Genomic DNA, 21,511 nt, shown 5'->3' on the forward strand with positions numbered 1-21,511 from the left:
CAACTGAGTTAACCCATGCCCACATGTGCACTATACATCACCTCAAATGACGTCCTTTCAGCTTCACTGCATGGTTTCAATATCATGTTGCCATCCTGATCACAAATGTTTTGGCTTGAACAACTGACGGCTTCATTACCTGCTGAAGCAAAGCACAGGAACAAGAATTTCAGGATAGTAGACTTTCAGACATTGACAGCAAGCTACATTTTTTTTCCGGGATCAAAGCTAATGCCAGTGCAAAACCAAATAGACCACATTTATCACCATTAAAATGTTACCGATGATGTACCAGGCACATGAAAGGTATTAGCATCAAGTGGTTAAGGCCTTAACTGAGGTTAATAATCCATATCCAGAACTGTGATGTAATAGAATAGGATAGCCTTTCCTACCAATATTGCATGAATATTCCTACCACAGAGTTCACAGAAACATAGCTTTAACAAATGGACATTCAACATTTATCATTTATCATATATACTTCCATATTAATTATGTATATTCCCAAAACCCACTAAAAATTCATATCCTTCACATAAAATTAAGATGACAACCTAAGAAAACAGAACTCGTGAGAACATCCTTACATGTAAATCAAGCATTGCAGAGAAAAACTGTCCATGCTTCTATATGCTTCTACTGAGTTAGCTCTGATAAAGCAAATAACTGTGTTTATACTGACATTCAAGCACTGCTACATACCTTAACCTTAACAGATGAATGGTACTGCTACATTTTGTAAGCTTAGGATCAATGCAAAGCAATTTCAACTGTGAACTGGTAACATAAATCTTGAGATGTATCAGACTCTGCACAAAAATGAAGTGATATTCCCTGCAACAATCTTTTTTTTAGATTAGATTCCCTACAGTGTGGAAACAGGCCCTTCAGCCCAACAAGTCCACACTGACCCTCTGAAGAGTAACCCTCCCAGACCCACTTCCCTCTGACTAATGATTCTAATACTATGGGCAATTTAGCATGGCCAATCCACCTGACCTGTACATCTTTGGACTGCAGGAGGAAACGGAGCATCCGGTGGAAACCCACACAGACACTGGGAGAATGTGCAAACTCCACACAGACAGTCGCCCAAAGCTGGAAACCCAGGTCCCTGGTGCTGCGAGGCCATTGTGCCACCCCTACACTATTTCAGTCTGAAACCACAGGTGAATCCAGTGCAGTATCAAATTTGTCTGGTAATGTTCTCAGATCCATTAGAAAGATCTCAAAGCAACTTTCAATGTTTCGTAACTATCCAGTCCTCACTTTCTAAACATCAATTCTATTTTAAACTACAGCTACGGGGCATGAAAACTATACACACAGCATAGCTACCAGCTCTAAGAAGGCATATTCAATATTGTGTTGTGATTCCAAACTGCACTCAGTCCCCTACACCCATTCTATCTCTTTAGCCCTGCATTTCCCATGGCTAATCCACCCAGGCTATACATCCCTAGACACAATGGGCAATTTAGCATGGCCAATCCACCAATCCTGCACATCTTTAGACTGTGGGAAGAAACCAGAGCACCTAGAAGGGTGACTGGTAACTGAAATATGAATTGTAGCTACTGAAAAATAAAATGTAAAAGAAACACGCAATAGGTCTTCATAATGTTCATTATAAGGCAAATAATGGAAAAGCATCACTGTTAATCAACCAGATTGCAGAAGGTGTCTTAAGCTTACACTTTAATATGGAAATAATGTGTAAATTAACATACTGATTTGGTTAAAAGTGGAGATAGTTAGCCAATTTTTGTTACATTCCTTTTCAACATTCTTTTCACTTCCAGCATCGTTTTGTTGAGATGAGTCCAAAGTCTTCTGAGAACACCCATCTACTGTGATTATCTGCAAAACAGCAGATTGTACTTAACTTGATGAAATATATAAAGTGTATATAAATGTGTATGTGTTGTGGGTGGTGGGCGTGGGTAACTATCCCACTTTGAACAGCATGTTCAATTCAGCACAAAATAATGGCAGCTTTACCCCAGTCCATCCAACTGAAGCACTAAATTAACTGTTTGACAGTGGTACGAGTGGAAATCTGGCAAAACTCACAGGAATTTGTATCGCCCAGCTTCAAAGATCTTGTGAGATTGAGAATCCTAACATTTTCCAAAAACCATAACTAAAACTCAACAAACCCAATCAGATTATGAGTTGCCAAATTTCTGTCTGAAGTCTGATTTTATTAAAGATGGTGAAATGACATGGCTTGAAAGGGATGACTCACTCCATTGCTTCGTATACTGCAGGAGTAATTTTTTTGTACAGATGTTTACTGACATAAATTGAACACAAACTGCAACCGTCTTACCAGATTTTGATAAATAAATTAAATATTTAAAGGGCATGATTGTCATGGGACATAGCAAATCTTCACTGATTTCCTTGCTGTTTTATGTTACAAACCAAAACACATTGGAGTAGAAATCTAACAGCCTGCCAAGGTGCAGTATTAACAAATTCCACAATGGGAAGGAATTGAACACATTTGTGGGCGGCACGGTGGCACAGTGGTTAGCACTGCTGCCTCACAGCGCCTGAGACCCGGGTTCAATTCCGACTCAGGCGACTGACTGTGTGGAATTTGCACGTTCTCCCCGTGTCTGTGTGGGTTTCCTCCGGGTGCTCCGGTTTCCTCCCACAGATGTGCGGGTCAGGTGAATTGGCCATGCTAAATTGCCCGTAGTGTTAGGTAAGGGGTAAATGTAGGGGTATGGGTGGGTTGCGCTTCGGCGGGTCGGTGTGGACTTGTTGGGCCAAAGGGTCTGTTTCCACACTGTAAGTAATCAAATTTAATCTAAAAAAAATGAACACGGTGACCTTTCTAAATGATTCGGAGATGCTGGTGTTGGATTGGGGTGTACAAAATTAAAAATCACACAACACCAGGTTATAGTCCAACAGATTTAATTGGAACACTGCTAATCGGAGCACTGCTCCTTCATCAGGTGGTTGGTGAAGGAGCAGCGCTCCGAAAGCTAGTGCTTGCAATTAAACCTGTTGCAATATAACCTGGTGTTTTGTGATTTTTAACTTTCTAAATGAGAGTGGCTCAAAATAAATGGAACAGATCATTCTCATACATCTGATTACAGAAAAAAATATAGGATTTGGAAGTAAGTCAATCTTACAGTAAGTGATCATAGTGCATATTGTGAATGACTAATGAAAACAAAGTGGTCATATATCATGCTGTGAGAGCACATTATAGTGACAAAGAACATGTGCATGTATATTATAGTAGTAAGAACACCAATAGATTAGATTCCCTACAGTGTGGAAACAGGCCCTTCGGCCCAACAAGTCCACACTGACAGTATAAAAAAAATTAAAATTGTACTGTTTAAAATATACTGCAATATATTTCTGTTCTTACAAAACTTAATGTTTTTTATCTCTTACGCACCGGTACTTGCAGCTTTGGAGATTTCTTTTGCCGTCTGGAGCATGTTCTCCTACAATTCTGTGGTTTTGTTTTTGACCTCACTGAGTATGAAGGTTTTTTAAAGGCTATAGAGGGATAGAAACACCAGAATTTAAAACCAGGGAAGAACTTGAGAGTTAACTAAATTTCACCACAAAAATATCAGATTCCAAAGAGGGTATAACAGAAAGATCTGAACTTTAAAATTTAGGGCCAGATGAAACCATGTTTAAGACTCAAATTTTCGTGAGAGAAATATGCATGCCACACAAGATTTAGGAAAAATTCAACTGATTTAAGTACTGAAGATTATTTGTCAGTTTTATATTGGAACCATGCAATGTATTATAAAATAGGACCAGGATTAGACCCTGTAGCATCATGAGACTGATCCAACGGTTGATAACTGACCTAACTCTATCCCCTATCCTGGCCATATTCTTAATACATTGTGTTGAAAAATAAAATCCAGTGATCAATAATTACAATTGATCTATCATAATTTTTTGTTTGTGGAAGAAGGGGGTCAGTTGTATCAAGGGGATCAATTTTTGTAGGGAACACAGAGGCAAGAGTGATCATCATATCATTTGGTGTATATAAGTAAAGGAGAAGAATGATAAATAGACAGCCTTTGGTTCCACTACTTCGAATATGTTAATGTATTGGTTATTGAATTTTGTCTTCACAGTTATGGAATAGAATCTCATTGGATTTCAGCTGAGAAATCATAATCTATTAATGGAAGGAGTTTAAGGGATGGTGACCTTGCTTTCGAGTGGACTGTGAGATTCCTTTTAAAAGTTTTATGAGTACTGAAGGATTATCCTTTGGAAGAGCTTTATTTTAAATCGTTATTTGTTTATGTTGACAATTTCATGAATGTCTCAAAGATTCACCTGTTCTGCCCATAGTGACACTGGCTGAATGAGCATGGGTCATATGAAAGGGGCACATAAATGAATGGGAGGTAATGGGGTTCAGAGGTTAGGGGTGAGGTCTAGTTGAATATTTTATTGAATGAAGGTGGGCATTTTAACCAGTCAGCCTTGGTATCTATCAGCCTATATTTCTACCTGGGACTAGCTACTTGAGGAGGTTCTAAATTCATTCCTACATTGGTGTAATCCTGTTCCTATTTTGAGAGATGGTCCAATATAGGAGTAGGTGCAGGTCCATGTGTTGATTATATGATAAATCATGGGATAAGAATGTACGGTAGCAGTGCTAGGTACTGAGCCACCATGCCACCCATTTGTAAGGATGACAGATTTGGGAAGTTTTGCTTCCTTAAAGAACTAGCTACTGTCCTTTAATGCACTAGCTATATTTTTAGTAATAGCTTTGTAATATTTTGCTGACTGGATTTTTATGTCAAGATTTTGTTTAGTCCAACTTTGGCTGAGACTAACTCACAAAGCAAACAAAATGATGGGCAAGACCAATGGACCAGTAGGAGTCCAGCCCTAATTTCCAACAGAGCCAGTTTTTGTCGGTAGGGGAAGGGAGGAATGGTCAGGGAGTAATTCATGTATGAGGAAAGTCTGAACCCAGCAGACTCATTAGAATTTAATGCTGAGTTCAAACACACTCCACTATGATTGTTGCAAGGGGTCTTAACCTGCAATGTAAGAATAACAATTTTATGAAGTTGATGTGAAATCCTCGTAGGGCAGATAGGATCCATTTAATTTACATCATCTGATTGTTTTTTTAAAAGCCCACCCCTTTTGAATTAAAAAAAAAGGATGTAGTGTCATTGAAGATTAAAAATAAACCTTTCGTAGTAGCTTTGATAGTTGCTTGTTTGCACGTTGCCAAGTATTCTCTATGAAAGTTTGGATATCTATCGGGACAGATGCCATAAGAGCCAAGGGTAGTGATTGGGTTAGCATGAGTTGGTATGAAATGATTTGAGATGTTATGGGGAGTGCATGAGGTTGTGAGGGGTGAGAATTAGTGGGTCTATAACATAAGCACACAACTAGTGTTTGTAAAGGCAGTCCACCTCCGTTCTCAGCTAATCCTTCTGTGGTTAGCAAACCTGGTTCTATTCCACACCTGAAGCCCTAGAATGAAGATCCAATGTGGGTCACATCTTCCCAGAAGGCAATTAACAACAGATTTCCCAACTCTAGCTGCCTGCCTAGGTAGCAAAGATACAGGTCTAGCCCTTATTAGACTTTTGAACAGACCAATTATAATCAAGAGGCCACTTCACATTCAATTAAAATATTCTGCTGGAGCAATATTTACTTTAACCATTGAAAAACATTGAATTCAATGTTTGTGAAAAAAGCACGCTCATTTTAGCTTTGGATTCTTAACTTCAATGACGTTTGTCCATTACCATTTGGATAAAATAAATTTTAAAACCTTTTATTTTTGTACTGCGCCACAAATGTTCTTCCTTCTGAATCCTGAACCTTAAGCTGTTTCTTCGAGAAGACCAGCTGTTCCTTCTCAGTGGATTGATCCAGTAGGAAATACTGTTGTATTTGTGCTTGGAGAAAGACTCCAAGCTCTCACTGTTAAGCTTAGATCTGTCTGAATTGAAAGAGAAGGAATGAGACTTTTTGACCTGAATATGGCATGACCCATCATCTCTATTGGTGCAGTTAGTATTGAATAAAGAATGCACACGGTTTTTCCTTTGATTCCTCAAACTTGCCCTGAAGATCCCAGGCTCGTCATCTTCATTGAATGCCCAGTTGACATAGCCACCCTCAGTCTTTCTACTGTGACTACCTGATAGCAGGGGAGCATCAATCACAAACGGAGAAGCCAGTAGGTCCAATGAAAGTGTATCCATGTTTCCATCAGTCCTTTCGGGATGCATATGAATGATGTCCCATTGCTTCCCATGATTTATATCCTCATCCTGATCAGAGTGCATGTTGTGAAAGCTGAATTGTATTGGTGTTCTGCATGGGCTCTTCTCCTGCTTTTGAACATTTGTATTTAAATCGGTCGATGTTGGGGAGCTTGGAAGCGACAAATTAAAATGTAGATCTGTGTGCTTAGAACTTACAACAGTGGAGGGAAATGGGAATAATTGTGCATATTTATGAGGTGATATGGGCTCAGATAACACTTCTGACATGACAGTACCACCTTCCAACCCTCTCTCCTTAGGACGAGGTAGGTCAACATAACATACTAGTTTGTTTTCATCCTGCTTTTCTGACTTGTGTAATTCAGCTACAATGTTGGCATTATTATAACATACTGATGGCTTTTGGCTATTTGCTAAGTTCCGAAGTAGTGAAGGTGGAGTGCTAAAGTAATTTTGCTTTGCTTTGGCAGAAAAATTGTCCAAAGGATTCAGGTGGACCACATTGCTCCAGCTATGTGGCAGTTTTCGGAAGTCACTGCTTTCTGTGTTGCTCCCTAAGAAGGCATCGTCCACTTTTAAACTATCCACAGCAGAGATCACTTTAAGAGTATCCACAGTCAAGGCTGAGAGATCCTGTAGATGTCCAAGTTGACTGTCCAAACTGTGCAAAGATTCCTTGACATAATGGACTTTTTCATTGACTTCTTTCAAATGCATTGCCATTTCTTCAACGCTAGAAAATAAGACACATTTTAGTCATGTTGGTTCCTTAAGGTCACTACAGTTTCTGAAATAAACTCCAGTTCGGAATCTGGAGTTGAAGCACCTTAAGGTGTATCATTGCTTTAAAGACCCTACATAAATGCTGCAAAGTATTGTTATTTGGATTTGAATATACCAACAATCGTTATTGTGATAATTGGTTGAATGGCAGGAGTTTTCAGTTGCACTCCAAGCAGAAATGAAAAGTGGATTTAAGCTGATTACAGCAACAATTCAAATATATAGTGTCTTGATTCATTTTGTTTCAATCATTTTTCTAATATCCAAACAGTCATCCCTCCCTTTTCCTGTTTGTTATTGTAAAGTTCTTTGGATTTTGTTTTTGCTTTAATGGCACTCGTTTTCTGAAAAAGTATGTTATTGCTTCATTATACAGGCTGTTAGCTAATCGACAGCAGTCAATAAAATTGGAGGTTACAAAAATCCTGATGCAAACATAAGCATATCAAAATACACAAAAACAAAACTGGAGAAACCTAGCAGGTCTGACAGCATCTGTAGAAAGAGGAAAACTGAGTTAAAGTCTGAAGTCCAATATGTCTCTTCTTTGAAATATCTGAACAGTTGAAAATTAGGTATATCAGGTTCTGATTTCACAGTGACTCAGTGATGGTCTTGTATAGGCCAAAATGTTAATGTACTGTACAATTTAAGTGGAGTCTAGCCATTCTCTCTGTAGTAATTCTTTACTGTGGGACTTACTTCACTAAGTCTTCAGAGGGACCTGGCAGATAACAAACCTAGTCAGACCATACATATTTGCTGATGCATGAGTAGATATGGAGTATAGTGAAGTCTAGTCTACAAATGAGGCTTGTACCTTAAAGAACTTTGCAGAGTTTGAACTTGAAAGCATGTTGGGTTTGCTTTCCATACTAAATTGGGATGGGTTTTGCCAACTTATCTCCCAACTATCAATATCTCTCTGTAAACTATTTGTATCCCTCCCTCAACTTGCTTATCTACCTATTTTGGTATCATCTGCAAATTTGGCCACAGTACATTCACACCCTTCCTCCAAGTCATTAATTACATTTTGAAAACAGTTGTGGCCACAGCACTGATCCATGCTCTCCTCAAGTATGCCAATCGAGGTATTAATGACTGAGTTTACAGAATCTCAGTCAAATTCATAGCCACAGGCTCCAAGCACAAAACTTTCCTATTACAGTGTCATGGAACTGGAAAAATGATTGGTGTAAGCATGGAAGTATCACAATTGTCCATTAGAGGGTGCTATTCTAAGATTGGAGTCAAGATAAACCTTTGCCCAGAATAGAACAAGTATTAATCTGACGTCAACTACACTACCCATGCCTTTGAAGTGCATCCTGCTGACAGTAGTGTTGCAACACATAGTAAGCATAAAATTTACCAGAAATACAATAAATCAGGAAATTGCTGCAAATTTACCGTTCAGTTGTTACTCGAATTCTTTCATTGTCACTTGAATGAAGATTTTCATTCTTTTCGTGGAAGTATTTCTCCACACAAAGCTCTTCAAAGTCATGAAGCTTTTTCAATTCCTCCTTACTTAAATACAATTCTACACAAGACAAAATGCAATATTTCAAATATTACAAAATTTGATAAATATTCAGCACTTTTTTTTAAAGAAAAATGCTTTGTTTCCTTTGTTTCATACTCTTGCAATGTCAGGGCCCTTATGGAACTACTGTTAACGAGCAGCCAAGTGCCACACTTCAGGTGTCATGCATACTGCAGTGAATGTGCCTGGCACATGCCCATCCCTTTGGGCAACAAGTGGCTTTTCCTCAATTTTTGTTTGAGGGTGAACAAAAATTTGCTGTGTGCCAAATGTGTATCATATTCCCCACAATGTTCCTTTCCATTTTAATCACAGGAGCTGAACCTGCCAATTTTCACCTCATTCCCTAAATGCTTCAGACAGTAGCTTGAATATTAATATCTTTACTATAAATTCTGTGTCCTATGATCTTGCCTTACTAGCTACATGACGAAGGAGCAGTGCTCCGAAAGCTTGTATGTCTTCACAACCTGTTGGACTATAACCTGATGTTGTATGATATTTAACTTTGTCCACCCCATTCCAACAACAGGACCTATATACATCATGGCTTTAATATTAACCTCAGCACCCGTATAAGCTACACAGTAAATGTTGTATCTTACTTTCATAATAGATCAAGAATATGGTCTGAATTGACTTCAATGGAAAAATACACATCATCAAATGTAATGTGTTTTCCATCTGTTGGAATTAAAGACTCTGTGTTGCTTTACATGCACAATCATACAATTCCAGTATTCAAATAAGATTCCACTTGCTTTTCAGGATAGTTTTTTTTAACAACTGAGAATTCCCTTCAATATCCATTAGAGGGCACCAAACTAATACCATTGACAGCAGCATTGAGAACATCATTTAGAGTTGAATTCATTGAGGAAAGAAAAAATGTTTGCAATGCACTTTTGCAGTACCTACGCTTGCAACCTGATAGATTGGGGCTTTAAACTAGAATACACTGGGTAAGGTTAATGATTAGAGTTCTAAAGAAGGGCTACCGGAACTGAAACAATAAAAACTTTTTAAAAATCTGATGCCTAAGAATGGAGCAGAAATTGTCAGAATAATTTTTACTTTGCGCATTAACAGCATCTGATGCAGTACACCTAACTCTCCTTTCCAATATTCAAATGCAGGCAGATACTGATGATTCCAGCTTGCTAGGACTCTTAATATGCTGTTTCATACTAATTTATATTACTGATTCTTCTGGAAAAGGTCAGCAGATCTGGAAGCATCTGAGAAGAGCTAAGCTTTTCCATCAACTTCTGATTTTGTTTCTGATTTACAGCATCTGCAGTTCTTTCAGTTTTTACTGATTCTTCTTCCTGGTTAAACTCATCTCCAAGTCACAGTGCCAACATTAAAGCAGAATATCGCCGGGTATAACTTCCATAATGATCCCGACCGTTGTTCCTAATCTTTTACTTGCAGTGCACCATGAAGTTTCTAGCTACTAATGTGTGAACAAAAATTTCATTTGTTCTGATCTACCAGTAAAAATAACTGGTATTATATGTCCATCAGAATGAAAGGCATTCTCACAGTTCTCTTTATAAAACTCTGGATAGAAACAGACATAACCTTGTTAAAACAAAATTACCATGACATAATGAAAAATGAGGTCATCCCTACAATGTTTCTACCTACACACACATCATTGGTTATTGTAATATTGGCGATAGAACAGAAATTTAATTATTTACTTAAACCAACATCCTCTTCTTCTTGATCCACCTCATTTTTGGCTCGACGTTGGTAAATTCGATTCAATAGCTGAGCTACATGACTGAAGATAATAATTGGAGGTGGCAGCCATGGCTTTTCATGATAGGTCATAATATAACGGTAGCGATTGTATTTCCAAAGTTTGTTAGACATGGATTTCATATCATAGTACACATTGCTGCAGGAGACAAAAATAACCGGTTAAAGCAGTGAAAAATAAACCATAATGTTGCATCCAATGTGAATGTATATCCTGAGCATAGATACAGAATAAATTACAATAAAATTTTTTTAAAAACTCAATTAAAGTCTCTCTAGTTAGAATAGCCCCTCCTTTTAAAATTGCAATTCTGTGGATGCTTTTTCTCTATCAAACCTGCAGCACGTTTCCTTTTAATACTCTGGTCAGGTTTTTTCCTACTAGCAGAAATGTAGATGAATACAGAAAGACTTGTGAAAGCAAGGAAAGATAGCAAAGAGGGGTTAGGAAATAGACCAGCAACTAACAAACGGGATCTCAAAATCTTTTATATATATTTGCAACAGTAAAAGATAGTTGCAAAAAGAGGAGCAGGGCTGATTAGGAACCAAAAAACCAGATTTACAGCTGAAGACAAGTACATGGCTAATATGTTAAATGAACATGTTGCTGTTGTTACAAAGGAAGGAGATGGTTCCCAGGCCATTATGACAAAGGATGAAACTGAAAGGCTTTAAAATTGATAAGGAGGAGGCCATCAGATATGCTGTTGGTACTTAAATTCTATAAAGGCACTGGAACCAGATAAGATGTGTCCAAGGATATTGAACGTTATGAATTTGAAAATTACAGAGGCACTGACAATAATCTTTCAAACTTTGCTAAATTCAGGGGAGATGCAAGAGGACTGGAAAATTGTAAATGGAACACCCTATTTCAAAACAGATTATAAGCATAAGCCCAACAAGTATAGATCATAACAGTGATGAGGAACTTCTTCAAACAATTATTTTTGATAGAATTAATAATTACATGAAAAAATGTGAGATCGAAGGAAGAGCGAATATGGATTTCTAAAGGAGAATATTATGTTTAACCATTTCGACTGGGACAATACATCTCTCCTGGGACAGGCTAAGCAAAGACATGCCAGAGAATTCCTAGAGGCCTGGCACTCCAACCACAACGCCATAAACAAACACATAGATCTAGATACCATCTATCAACCTCTCAGAAAATGAACAGGAAATGACATCATCACAAACCCCAGGAACCCCATTCAGGACAAACATATAAATAGAAAGCAGGAGACAACAGCTTCGCTTCACTTGGAGGTCGCCACTGATGATGTTACCTAGCCAGGTAATGAAACGTCTGGAAATCAAACCTACAGCTCAGCGAGCAAACCTACACCCTATGTTTAACTAACTTGCTGGAGTATTTTGTACAGATAACAGAATGTTGATGAAAATAACCATGTTTAAATGTTGTATATGGACTCAAAAAAGCATTTATCTGTTGCGCAACAGATTTGTGAGACAAATTATTGCTCATGGAATAAATGGGACAGATACAACGTGGATATTAATTGGCTGAAGGATAGGAAACACAAAATAATAGTTTATGGATATTTTTCAGGCTAAAGGAAGATTTGTAGTTGAGTTTCCTTTGGGTTGGCTTGGGACCCTTGCTTTTCTGGATATAATTATCTAAAATATTGAAGAACAAGGGACAATTTCCAAGTGACAGAAAGCTTGGCTAGCTTCTAAAGCCAGATTTTTACTGAATACAAATTCCACCATCCTCCATGGTGAGATTTGAACACATACTTCCAAAACAATTGGCTGGAGCTCTGGTTACTAACCCAGTAACATCGCCACCATGCCATTGCTGTCCTGTCTCAGGTTGTGATCCTGATTATTACTTAACAAACTCATAATTATCTCAATGATTCAAAACTTTTTCAGAGCTACATGAGATGCAGTTCTATAATTTGATAAACTTTGCAGTTGAAAGGACACATAGTTTAACCTTCTTTTATAACTGGTTCTTACTTGAACAAAGCGATGAGTAGATTGACCAGTATAATATATTGTGCAAAAAGATAAACTGCCTGAAGAAATGGATTAAGAAATGAGCCTGGTGGACAATCGGCATCTTCTTCACAAGCTACAATTATAGAAGAAAAACAGATTAAAATGATTAATAAATGATGTACGCTTGTCTAACAATTATAGTGTAAATTCTCCACTGCTGATTTGACATTCAGAACTGGTCCCTGTATATCTGTCACATTTCAGAAAAATCAGTTGAATAGGAAGCTTATCATTCAACTACAGATTCAAGTTGCACTCCAGGGTAAACTGTATCTAATCAAAATCGTTTGATAGTTTCTACCATGTCTCTATTACTACATGTCCCTGTCCCAATAAAGCACAATCCCCATTACATAATGAATGGTCTGCAGTGCAGAAGCAGATGTCTTTATTTTGGAAGTAAGATGTTCAAGGATCACTTATCTGGAACTAATGTAATTAGAAGACTCAATCCAAGGATGTATCTTACCTAAGAATTTCAAGTGAAATATTTGAACATAACCAACGTCCGCTACTCTCAGTTTCACATAGTTTTTGCTGATATAATAGCAGTCAATCTCTTGTAATGATTTCCAGGATCATGGTTGGCACTTAGTGTAATATTTTCTTTGCAATATGGAACAATAAAATTAAGGATTAAAGTATTTGGTGATATTTCCGAAGGTATTTCAACCGTATTTTAAAGGGTATCTGCCTCTTTTATCAAATAACTCTTATTGCTTCACAATCCTGTCCTGTCTCTGACACACACGGGTCAAGATTGTATCCTTCTCAGTACTTCCATTGTTGAATCTTGTTTTTTTTTCAGAATCATATGAAACATATCTATAACTCACTTGGATCAATGGCAACGTCTCAGTCAGTTCAATCTATATGTTCTTGTTATATAAGAGTACCACAGATATATGGAGTTTAGATGTAGATTGTGGGGGTAAGTTCAAGGAGAGGTTTCAATCCCAGAGACAGTTAAAGCAATTAAGTGGCCACAAAAAGGTCACTTAACGGTTTCATTCCAAAACCAGCATCGGATGGGGGGGTGGGGTGGGGGAGCGCACCTAAACCATGTGGGCCTACAACTGAACAGTAACCCTGGAGCACAGAACATAGAACAGCACAGCCCTTCAGCCCTCAACATTGTGCTGACCTGTGGAACCAATCTGAAGCCTGTCTATACTACGCTATTTCATTCTCATCCATATGCCTATCCAATGACCATTTAAATGCCCTTCAAGTTGGTGAATCTAATCCTGTTGCAGGCAATGCGTTCCACAGCCTTACTATTCTCTGAGTCAAGAAACCACCTCTGACATCTGTCCTATATCTATCACCCCTCAATTTAAAACTATGTCCCCTCATGTTAGCCATTACCATCCGAGGAAAAATGCTCTCACCTTCCACTCTATCTGACCCGCTAATGATCTTATATGTCTCGATTAAGTCACCTATCAACCTTCTTCTCTCTAACAAAAACAGCCTCAAGTCCCTCGGTCTTTCCTCATAAGATCTTCCCTCCATACCAGGCAACATCCTAGTAAAAAGTCTCCTCTGAACCCTTTCCAAAGTTTCCACACCCTTTCTATAATGTGATGACCAGAACTGGATGCAACACTCCAAATGCAGCCACACCAGAGTTTTATAGAGCTGTAGCATGACCTCATGACTCCAAAACTCAATTCCTCTACCAATAAAATCTAACCCACCATATGCCTTCTTAACAACCCTATCAACCTGGATGGCAACTTTCAGGGATCTATGTACCTAGACACCAAGTTCTCTCTGCTCATCTACACTAACAAGAATCTTACCATTAGCTCACTACTCATTATTCCTGTTGCTCCTTCCAAAGTGAATCACCTCACACTTTTCCACATTAAACTCCATTTACCACCTTTCAGCCCAGCTCTGCAGCTTATCTATGTCCCTCTGTAACCTACACCATCCTTCAGCACTATCCACAACCCCACTGACCTCAGTGTAATCTTCAAATTTACTAACCCATCCTTCTACACCCTCATATAGGTCATTTATAAAAATGACAAACTGCAGTGGCCCCAAAACAGATCCTTGTGGTACCCTACTAGTAACTGAACTCCAAGATGAACATTTCCCATCAACCACCATTCTCTGTCCTCTTTCAGCTAGCCAGTTTCTGATCCAAACCACTAAATCACCCTCAATCACATGCCTCTGTATTTTGTGCAATAGCCTATTGTGGGGAAACCTATCAAACACTTTACTGAAATCCATATACACCAGTATATTATCTTACACAGGCACCCACCAGTGGGAACAGAGTGATTAGGAGCAAGACCTCTTTTTCTTTAGATCAACCTTTCTCCGCTTACTCTATCTTACTCTAGCAAACCTCTTGTCCTACTCCCCATTCCCTGGGGATCGAGTGATATTTGATGGTTTAGTCCATACTGCAATACTGGAGCTGGTCAGCACCACTGCTGGTGCTGGAAGCTACCAGCATCTGACAGTGTGGGAGCTGTCGGAGGTGTGATAATGTACCAGAATTTCCAAGGTATTGTCAGGGAGGGCCAAGAATGCCTGATGCTGACCAGTGGGTGCCCATTTAAATCTCATTGGGTCTCCGAGTAGCTACAGCTAAGTCGCTGCCAGATTCCTGGCTGACGCACAGGCTTTCCATTGTAAGCATTAAATTCCACCTTATATTTTGTGTTGTACAAAGAATATGTGCAGAAATTATCAGAGAACTAGCACCAGCATTAAGCTGCTAAATGATATGACAAATGATTGGTGCTTACTGTGACTATCTGGAGTTTTTAAGTATACCAATGTGCATTTCAGTGGGATAGACTCTAATTATTGGTCAGAAAGTGAGCCTGCTAAAATCAGGATCCATGATGAGGATGATGACTCATTTCCATGACATCAGCATGCTTTTGACATCAGATAGGTGTCCTGTGGGAGCTCTTTGGCTCCAAACTGGTGCTGAGAGACCAGTTTAATGAATAGAAACTCAAATCCAGGAAGAGTGGGGGCCTGAAGCAGTGACACATATTGTTCCTGTAGAACTGGAGGGCAATGCTGCTGATAGTCAAGCCTCACAAAGATAATTTTCATCCCATGCTTTTCTGCCCTATGTACCACATCCCACAGTAAGACTGGGTAGAACACATGCAATGATAGAATGGAATGAGACAGAGAGGGGCAATTGGTTATGCCATTTATCAAAAACAATATGGCATACCAGCCAGACTCTTATGTAAGCAGATTACAACAAGACCGGGAAAGGTGCTCCAGCCATCCAGTTGAAGACCCCTTTCAAATTTGCAATCATCAGTGCCCACATAAACAAGGAAATAAAGTCTAAGTTAAAATCTAACCCAAAGACTCATATCATGCTAACATGAAAACCATAAATGTTTACAGCACATAAGGAGATGATTTAGTTCAATGATTCCGTCTAATCTTGATGAGAACAATATTAAGTTATTCCTACAGGACTGTTCCTTCCTCATAACTGTGTACTCCCCGCTGCTTCAAATATTTAACTCAATTTCATCTCAAAGATGCAATGGCTTCTTCTTCAATCACTCTCTACGGCAAAGCATTTCACATCACATCAAACCTTAGAATAAAGAAAGTTCTCTGAACTTTTCTTCTCGTTATTATTGACCATTTTCAATGTTTAATCAAAAATACAATAACCTGCACAAAATAAAATGAAAAAGCTGCTTGCATTTGTCATCTGCACCCTTTGCTGGTACAGTTGCAATCCTCTGCGAACACTTTGATCGAGGAATATTTTCCTCACCTATTCCTTTCCATCTGATGACATCCTATCCTATAAATCTTGCTCCTTTCACTAGGTTTCCTAACAAGAGGAAACACTTGAATTATTCATCGTTCCCTTCATTCGGAATGGTGATATGCAGCTTTGTTGACACAAGTCAAAACACGATCTCCACATGACTGGCAGTGGGGAATTACAAAGTTTTCTTATTAAAATGCAGCACTAAGTTATCCATTACTTTGTTTTTTACTGAAACAATATCCTATTCCAGGATACAACTCATTTACAGATTTAGGTTTACAGACATTAAATACTGCATGTATAGGTGTAAACATTGAATACATACGATCAATTTCATCAGCATAGACTTCACCAAATATCATCCAGTAAGGCTGGAAAACTATATCACGAGCAAGACGCCAGGATGGTTGTTCTGCTGGAGAAAGTATTGCCTTTCTTGATACTCCAAAGCTCAAAAGAACAATTGCCATCAAAATCACTATATAGAACATGTTTGTTGTCTAAAACAGAAGAAAATGATTTATTTTGTCACAGGAATTAGTGTATACAGATGACTTTGTATATCATGACTTGAACTGTCTTGAGATTAGTACAAACGCAAAGCTAACAAGAGGTTCAATTCACCTCTAATCCTCTGTTATTCAGCTTGATAAATGCAAGAATTATCATTTGCGTTCAAAGAAATATTTTCACGGTTTTAGAAGGAGCTAGTTAACTATTCATGACAGTTTCCAAATTAGGATCCATGGTGATTCGATTTCACAATTTCTCCAGATTCCTCTATTTGATTTTATATCAGAACTTGCATATTATAGATATCAGGATCTTCTAGTGGTCTTCCACTAGAAGAGGGTGGCATGGAGGCTCAGTGGTTAGCACTGCTGCCTCACAACGCCAGGGACCCAAGTTAGATTCCAGCCTCAGGTGACTGTCTGTGTGGAGCTTGCACATTGTCCCTGTGTCTGCATGGGTTTTGTCTGGGTGCTCTGGTTTCCTTCCATAATCCAAAGATGTACAGGTTAGGTGAATTGGCCATGCTAAATTGCCCATAGTATTCGGGGATGTGTAGATAAGGGGCATTGGTCAGTAGTAAATATAGGATGATAGGGTAGGGGAATGCTTCTGGGTGGATTGCTCTTCAGAGGACTGGTTGGGCTGAAGGGCCTGTTTCCACACTGTAGGGATTCTAATTCTAATTCATTACCAATGTGTTGCCTTATTAGGGGAAAATGCACTTGCAACAATTTTCTAACCTCTGTTTGCTGCAAAGAATGGCACCTCATGGAAACTTTGAGACATACCAAGGTTATGAAAGTTAAAAATTACACAAAACAAGGTTATGGTCCAACAGCGTTATTTGGAAGCACTAGCTTTCGGAGGACCGTTCCTTCATCAAGTGGTTGGCGGTGCTCCGAAAGCTAGTGCTTCCAAATAAAGCTGTTGGAAGGTAACCTGGTGTGTGATTTTTATCTTTGTCGACCCCAGTCCAACACCGACACCTCCAAGTCAGGGTTATGAAAGGTATTATATAATTGCATAATATAAAACAAAGAACTGTGGATGATGAAGATCTGAAACAAAAGCTATACATTGCTGCAGAAACTCATCAGGTCTCACAGAATCTAATGAGAGAACATCCATATAGTCCAGAAGGATTATGACAGCTTTACCTTTAGCTTCAAATAATATAGGATGGCTGACATTGAATTAACAGCTGCTTTTACATCTCCACCCTGTTAATTTCCATTCATTTCAATAGACTGAAAGGAGGACAGAGATGAGTTGCCAAGTTTTCATTATTGCACACAATCATAATCTACTCTCTCAAAGGCAAAATCAGTTGAAATATTCATTTGTGGACAAGTTAGATTGCATCAGAGCAGACAAATGGAAAGAAAGTTTGCAATTATATAATACAAAAACAGAAATTACTGGAGAAACCCAGGAGGTCAGGTCTTGCAGTATCTGTGGAGAGAAAGCAGAGTTAATGTTTCAAGTTCAGTGACTTCTCTGATGACGATGCTGCAAAGTCTCCTGAGTTTCTCCGGCAATTTCCGTTTTTGTATTGTATAATTGCAAACATTCCATTGCATGCTCTGGTTCACATAATCTAAGTTTTCTACAAATGAAGATTTCCATCCGTTTTACCAGCAAAAGACTAAATTTTGACTTTGTGAAATCATGTAAAATATGTGCCAGCAAATTGGCATCTCATTATACAGCTTTCCCTTTTTCATTCTGTTGAAACCCATGGAAATAAGCATGATTGGGGTGTAAGAGTAGCTGTTAATTCACTGTCAACCATTATATATCATTAAAAGATGCAATTGCCAGAGGAGTGGATCATAGGAGTGCTCTCTGATTAGAGAAATACAACTTATGGTGGCTAAATTGTAATACTGCACAATGTGAAATCCCATTAAATTGTGATTTGTTCAGATTTCTGCTTCACACCATAACAAATTAATGAACATGAAAAAAAGTTAATAAATTTATACTTGAACTTTAATATGCCTATGAAATTAATCATTAGAAATAGGTCTAAATTTAATGGTACATAAAATAACATCTTAAATAGTGAAAACAGCAGATTTTTGTAAGAAAGAATACAGCGAATATTTTAAAATACTTGCCATTCTGCCAATCATTGTCAGGTATGGCCCTACACGCTGATTAACTGTAAAGAAATCCAGAAGCCTCACAAACCAAAATATAAAGTCCAGGGAATAGATGATCTTTCCAGCTGCCTGCAATGGCTGGTCAGTCCATCGTAAGCCAAACCCTATAACAAAGAGGACTATAGCCACAGAATCATTGAGGTTCCAATACTCTTGGATCCAAACTTTAATCTTCCGGCTGAACTTTCCTGGCTCTGATGTGAAGATCTGTGTGTCAGAAGTCAGAGTGAAAACAAAGTCAGTCCAACTTCCTTATGGTTTTTGAATACTATTCAATGTTTAGTAGGACATATAACATGCTTTGTAGGCAGGATCTAGATTTCAAAACAATATACTGCCCAACTTGTACCAGCTGAAAGACATCTCAAACACATCTCAAACTGGCTTGGAAGGGAAGGGAATTGAAGAGAGTGGGAGCAGACTGTTTTGTGGTCCATGTTGAAGGCAACAACATTGGACAGAGTACACATAAAGTCTTGTTTGGAAGGTGCCAGGAACAAATAACTCAATTAAATATTAGAATATCAAGGTTTCTAAATTCTGCTATCTTACATCAGCCAGAAGCAGATCAATGGAGCAGTCCACAGACTAGAAAATGAACACTTGTCGAAAGAGTCATGTGGAAAAGAGGACTTTTTTTTCATACACCAGTTCTGGGCTAGGGAGGAGCTTCAATGTCAGGATGGGCTCCACCTGAACCAGCTGAGGCATTATGAAGCAATCAAGTTCTGCTGAAAGATTTCTTATACATGTCCTCATAAGGCAGGTTTGACAGAAGAATTATCTCAGCATGGGTCTCTGCTTTGACAACTGGAGAGAATACTGGAGGCATAATTAACTGGTTATAGTACCTTATTCTTCCTGTGATTCTTTTGCCAATGTCTCAATATTTATTTGTGCATGATTGAGAGCTATACTGTTTTCAATCTCTATTGTTGGTACTTAAATGGCCTGTCTGGCCACTTTGCATGGTTGTATGAACAGCATTTTTCTTTCCCATTAAAAAAAATTCTGAATGGTTATTTCTTTTCTAAGTAGTTGCACACATGGTATTGTTACTATATGGCTCATTGGTTTATACATAGTGTATACCTGTACTGCGTGAATGAGTATCAAATATCCATTATTTGGTATGTTTTTGGATGGGGAACATGAGCTAGTGTAGAGATTATAACAGCCACGGGGGCATCATTTAGCATTAAGTTAAAATGGAGAGGATATGCAAATGTAGAAAGGGGAGGGGGGTGGTGAAGGTCATAAGTTAGACTTTAAAATTTAACTTTCAAAAGGTCCCTGAATCCACACTATGGTTCGCAACTCCTCTGAGAATCTGTGAACTATGAGTTTCCCATAAGTTGGCCTGATTCCAGGAGTGAGTGAGTGAGTGTGTGTGTGTATGTGTGTGTGTGTGCAGATAGAGAGAAGGATGAGTGAAGTTGGTGGTCAGGCTAGGAGATACCTGTTCTCTAAATGGAAACCAGTCAGATTGAACATGCACGGCAGTAGTTTACTGGCCAGACTCTTACCCTGAGACAACAAAACTAAGAAGTGTCAGAAGTGGAGTTATGACCCCCTAGAATCAGATCCCACCATCATTTAAAAAAAAAGACTTGTTCCAATTCCTTGAAAATCCAGGCATTAGTAGCTTTCTCCAGTTCCTATGCTCTCAGAGATAATCTTTTCAAGCTATTTATTGATCTTTAAGAAATTGCAGTTATCACAAAACAACAGTCATAGGTCTGTGCTGTACATCAAACATTTCTTGAAACCTGGCCAAGTTTACATTAAATAAGTTAACTTTTAGCCCACCCTATGTAAAGTACCTCTCCAGGCCAACAGGCCTTTAATCTTGAATGAGAATGCATTCATAATTGTAGACATCTCTGTAGAGACAGCATAGGTCACAAAACCTTTGTCTAAACAATAGTGATAGTCAAGGATAGAATTAAACATGACAGGATTCTTTTCTCAAAAGGATTCTTAGGCTCTCAGTGCTATGAACTTGGTATTGCATTAATTAGTCATGGTGGAAGTTTACAAATTGTACATCCTTTACAGCTGCATGACGTCTTAAGAGTAAACTGTAAAAAGGTTGGAAATTTCACCACTGAGATTATGGCTTTGGGGTTAGATAGGAGTGAGATGGTCCTATGGCTTTGGTCCTGTTTATTTTTAATGAAGAAAGGTTGAGACAGAGGTGCCAAAGTATTCTCTATGCCAATAAAGAAAGCAGCTTGTGACGGCTTTTTTAAAAAAGATTGGAACAATAGAAGCAGCCTGAATGGATGGGTCAAGCTCCCACAGAAGCAGGACTTTTAGCTTTAGCTTATAGCAGTTGCTGGAGTCTTCAAGCTGGATGTGGAAACTTTAATTCCTCTCTCTGTTACAGCTAAAAGCTGGGGTTCTCTTCCTGCTGCTAGAATTGCATATGAGAGAATTTATTTTACTGAATTTGCTTTGCCAAGGATGTATTAATGGGATGTTACTATATTAGAACATTTAATGATTCGGTGCCAATACGTATGTTATTTTGTCAATAGTTCCAGTTAAGCCAATTCTTTTCTTTTTATTTTGTCTGTATTTTAACTACAGTGTAAAAATAAAGTGTGTTTTGCTTAAAGTTGAGGAG

General features: G+C 38.4%; 1 protein-coding gene across 1 annotated transcript in view; it reads right to left on the reverse strand.

Moving 5' to 3' along the window:
- Positions 1 to 21,511, reverse strand: part of LOC132825905 (transient receptor potential cation channel subfamily M member 6-like) — a 160,000-nt gene that overhangs the window by 54,516 nt on the left and 83,973 nt on the right. The window contains exons 21-29 of the mRNA XM_060841531.1: positions 18,838 to 19,089; positions 16,530 to 16,704; positions 12,379 to 12,493; positions 10,323 to 10,522; positions 8,481 to 8,613; positions 5,825 to 7,017; positions 3,431 to 3,534; positions 1,734 to 1,863; positions 42 to 142 (exon numbers count right to left, since the gene is read on the reverse strand). Coding sequence (XP_060697514.1) covers positions 42 to 142; positions 1,734 to 1,863; positions 3,431 to 3,534; positions 5,825 to 7,017; positions 8,481 to 8,613; positions 10,323 to 10,522; positions 12,379 to 12,493; positions 16,530 to 16,704; positions 18,838 to 19,089 — 2,403 coding nt within the window. The remainder of the gene's footprint in view (positions 1 to 41; positions 143 to 1,733; positions 1,864 to 3,430; positions 3,535 to 5,824; positions 7,018 to 8,480; positions 8,614 to 10,322; positions 10,523 to 12,378; positions 12,494 to 16,529; positions 16,705 to 18,837; positions 19,090 to 21,511) is intronic.

The sequence above is a fragment of the Hemiscyllium ocellatum genome, chromosome 2, assembly GCF_020745735.1.
Source record: "Hemiscyllium ocellatum isolate sHemOce1 chromosome 2, sHemOce1.pat.X.cur, whole genome shotgun sequence".
Taxonomy (NCBI): Eukaryota; Metazoa; Chordata; class Chondrichthyes; order Orectolobiformes; family Hemiscylliidae; genus Hemiscyllium; species Hemiscyllium ocellatum.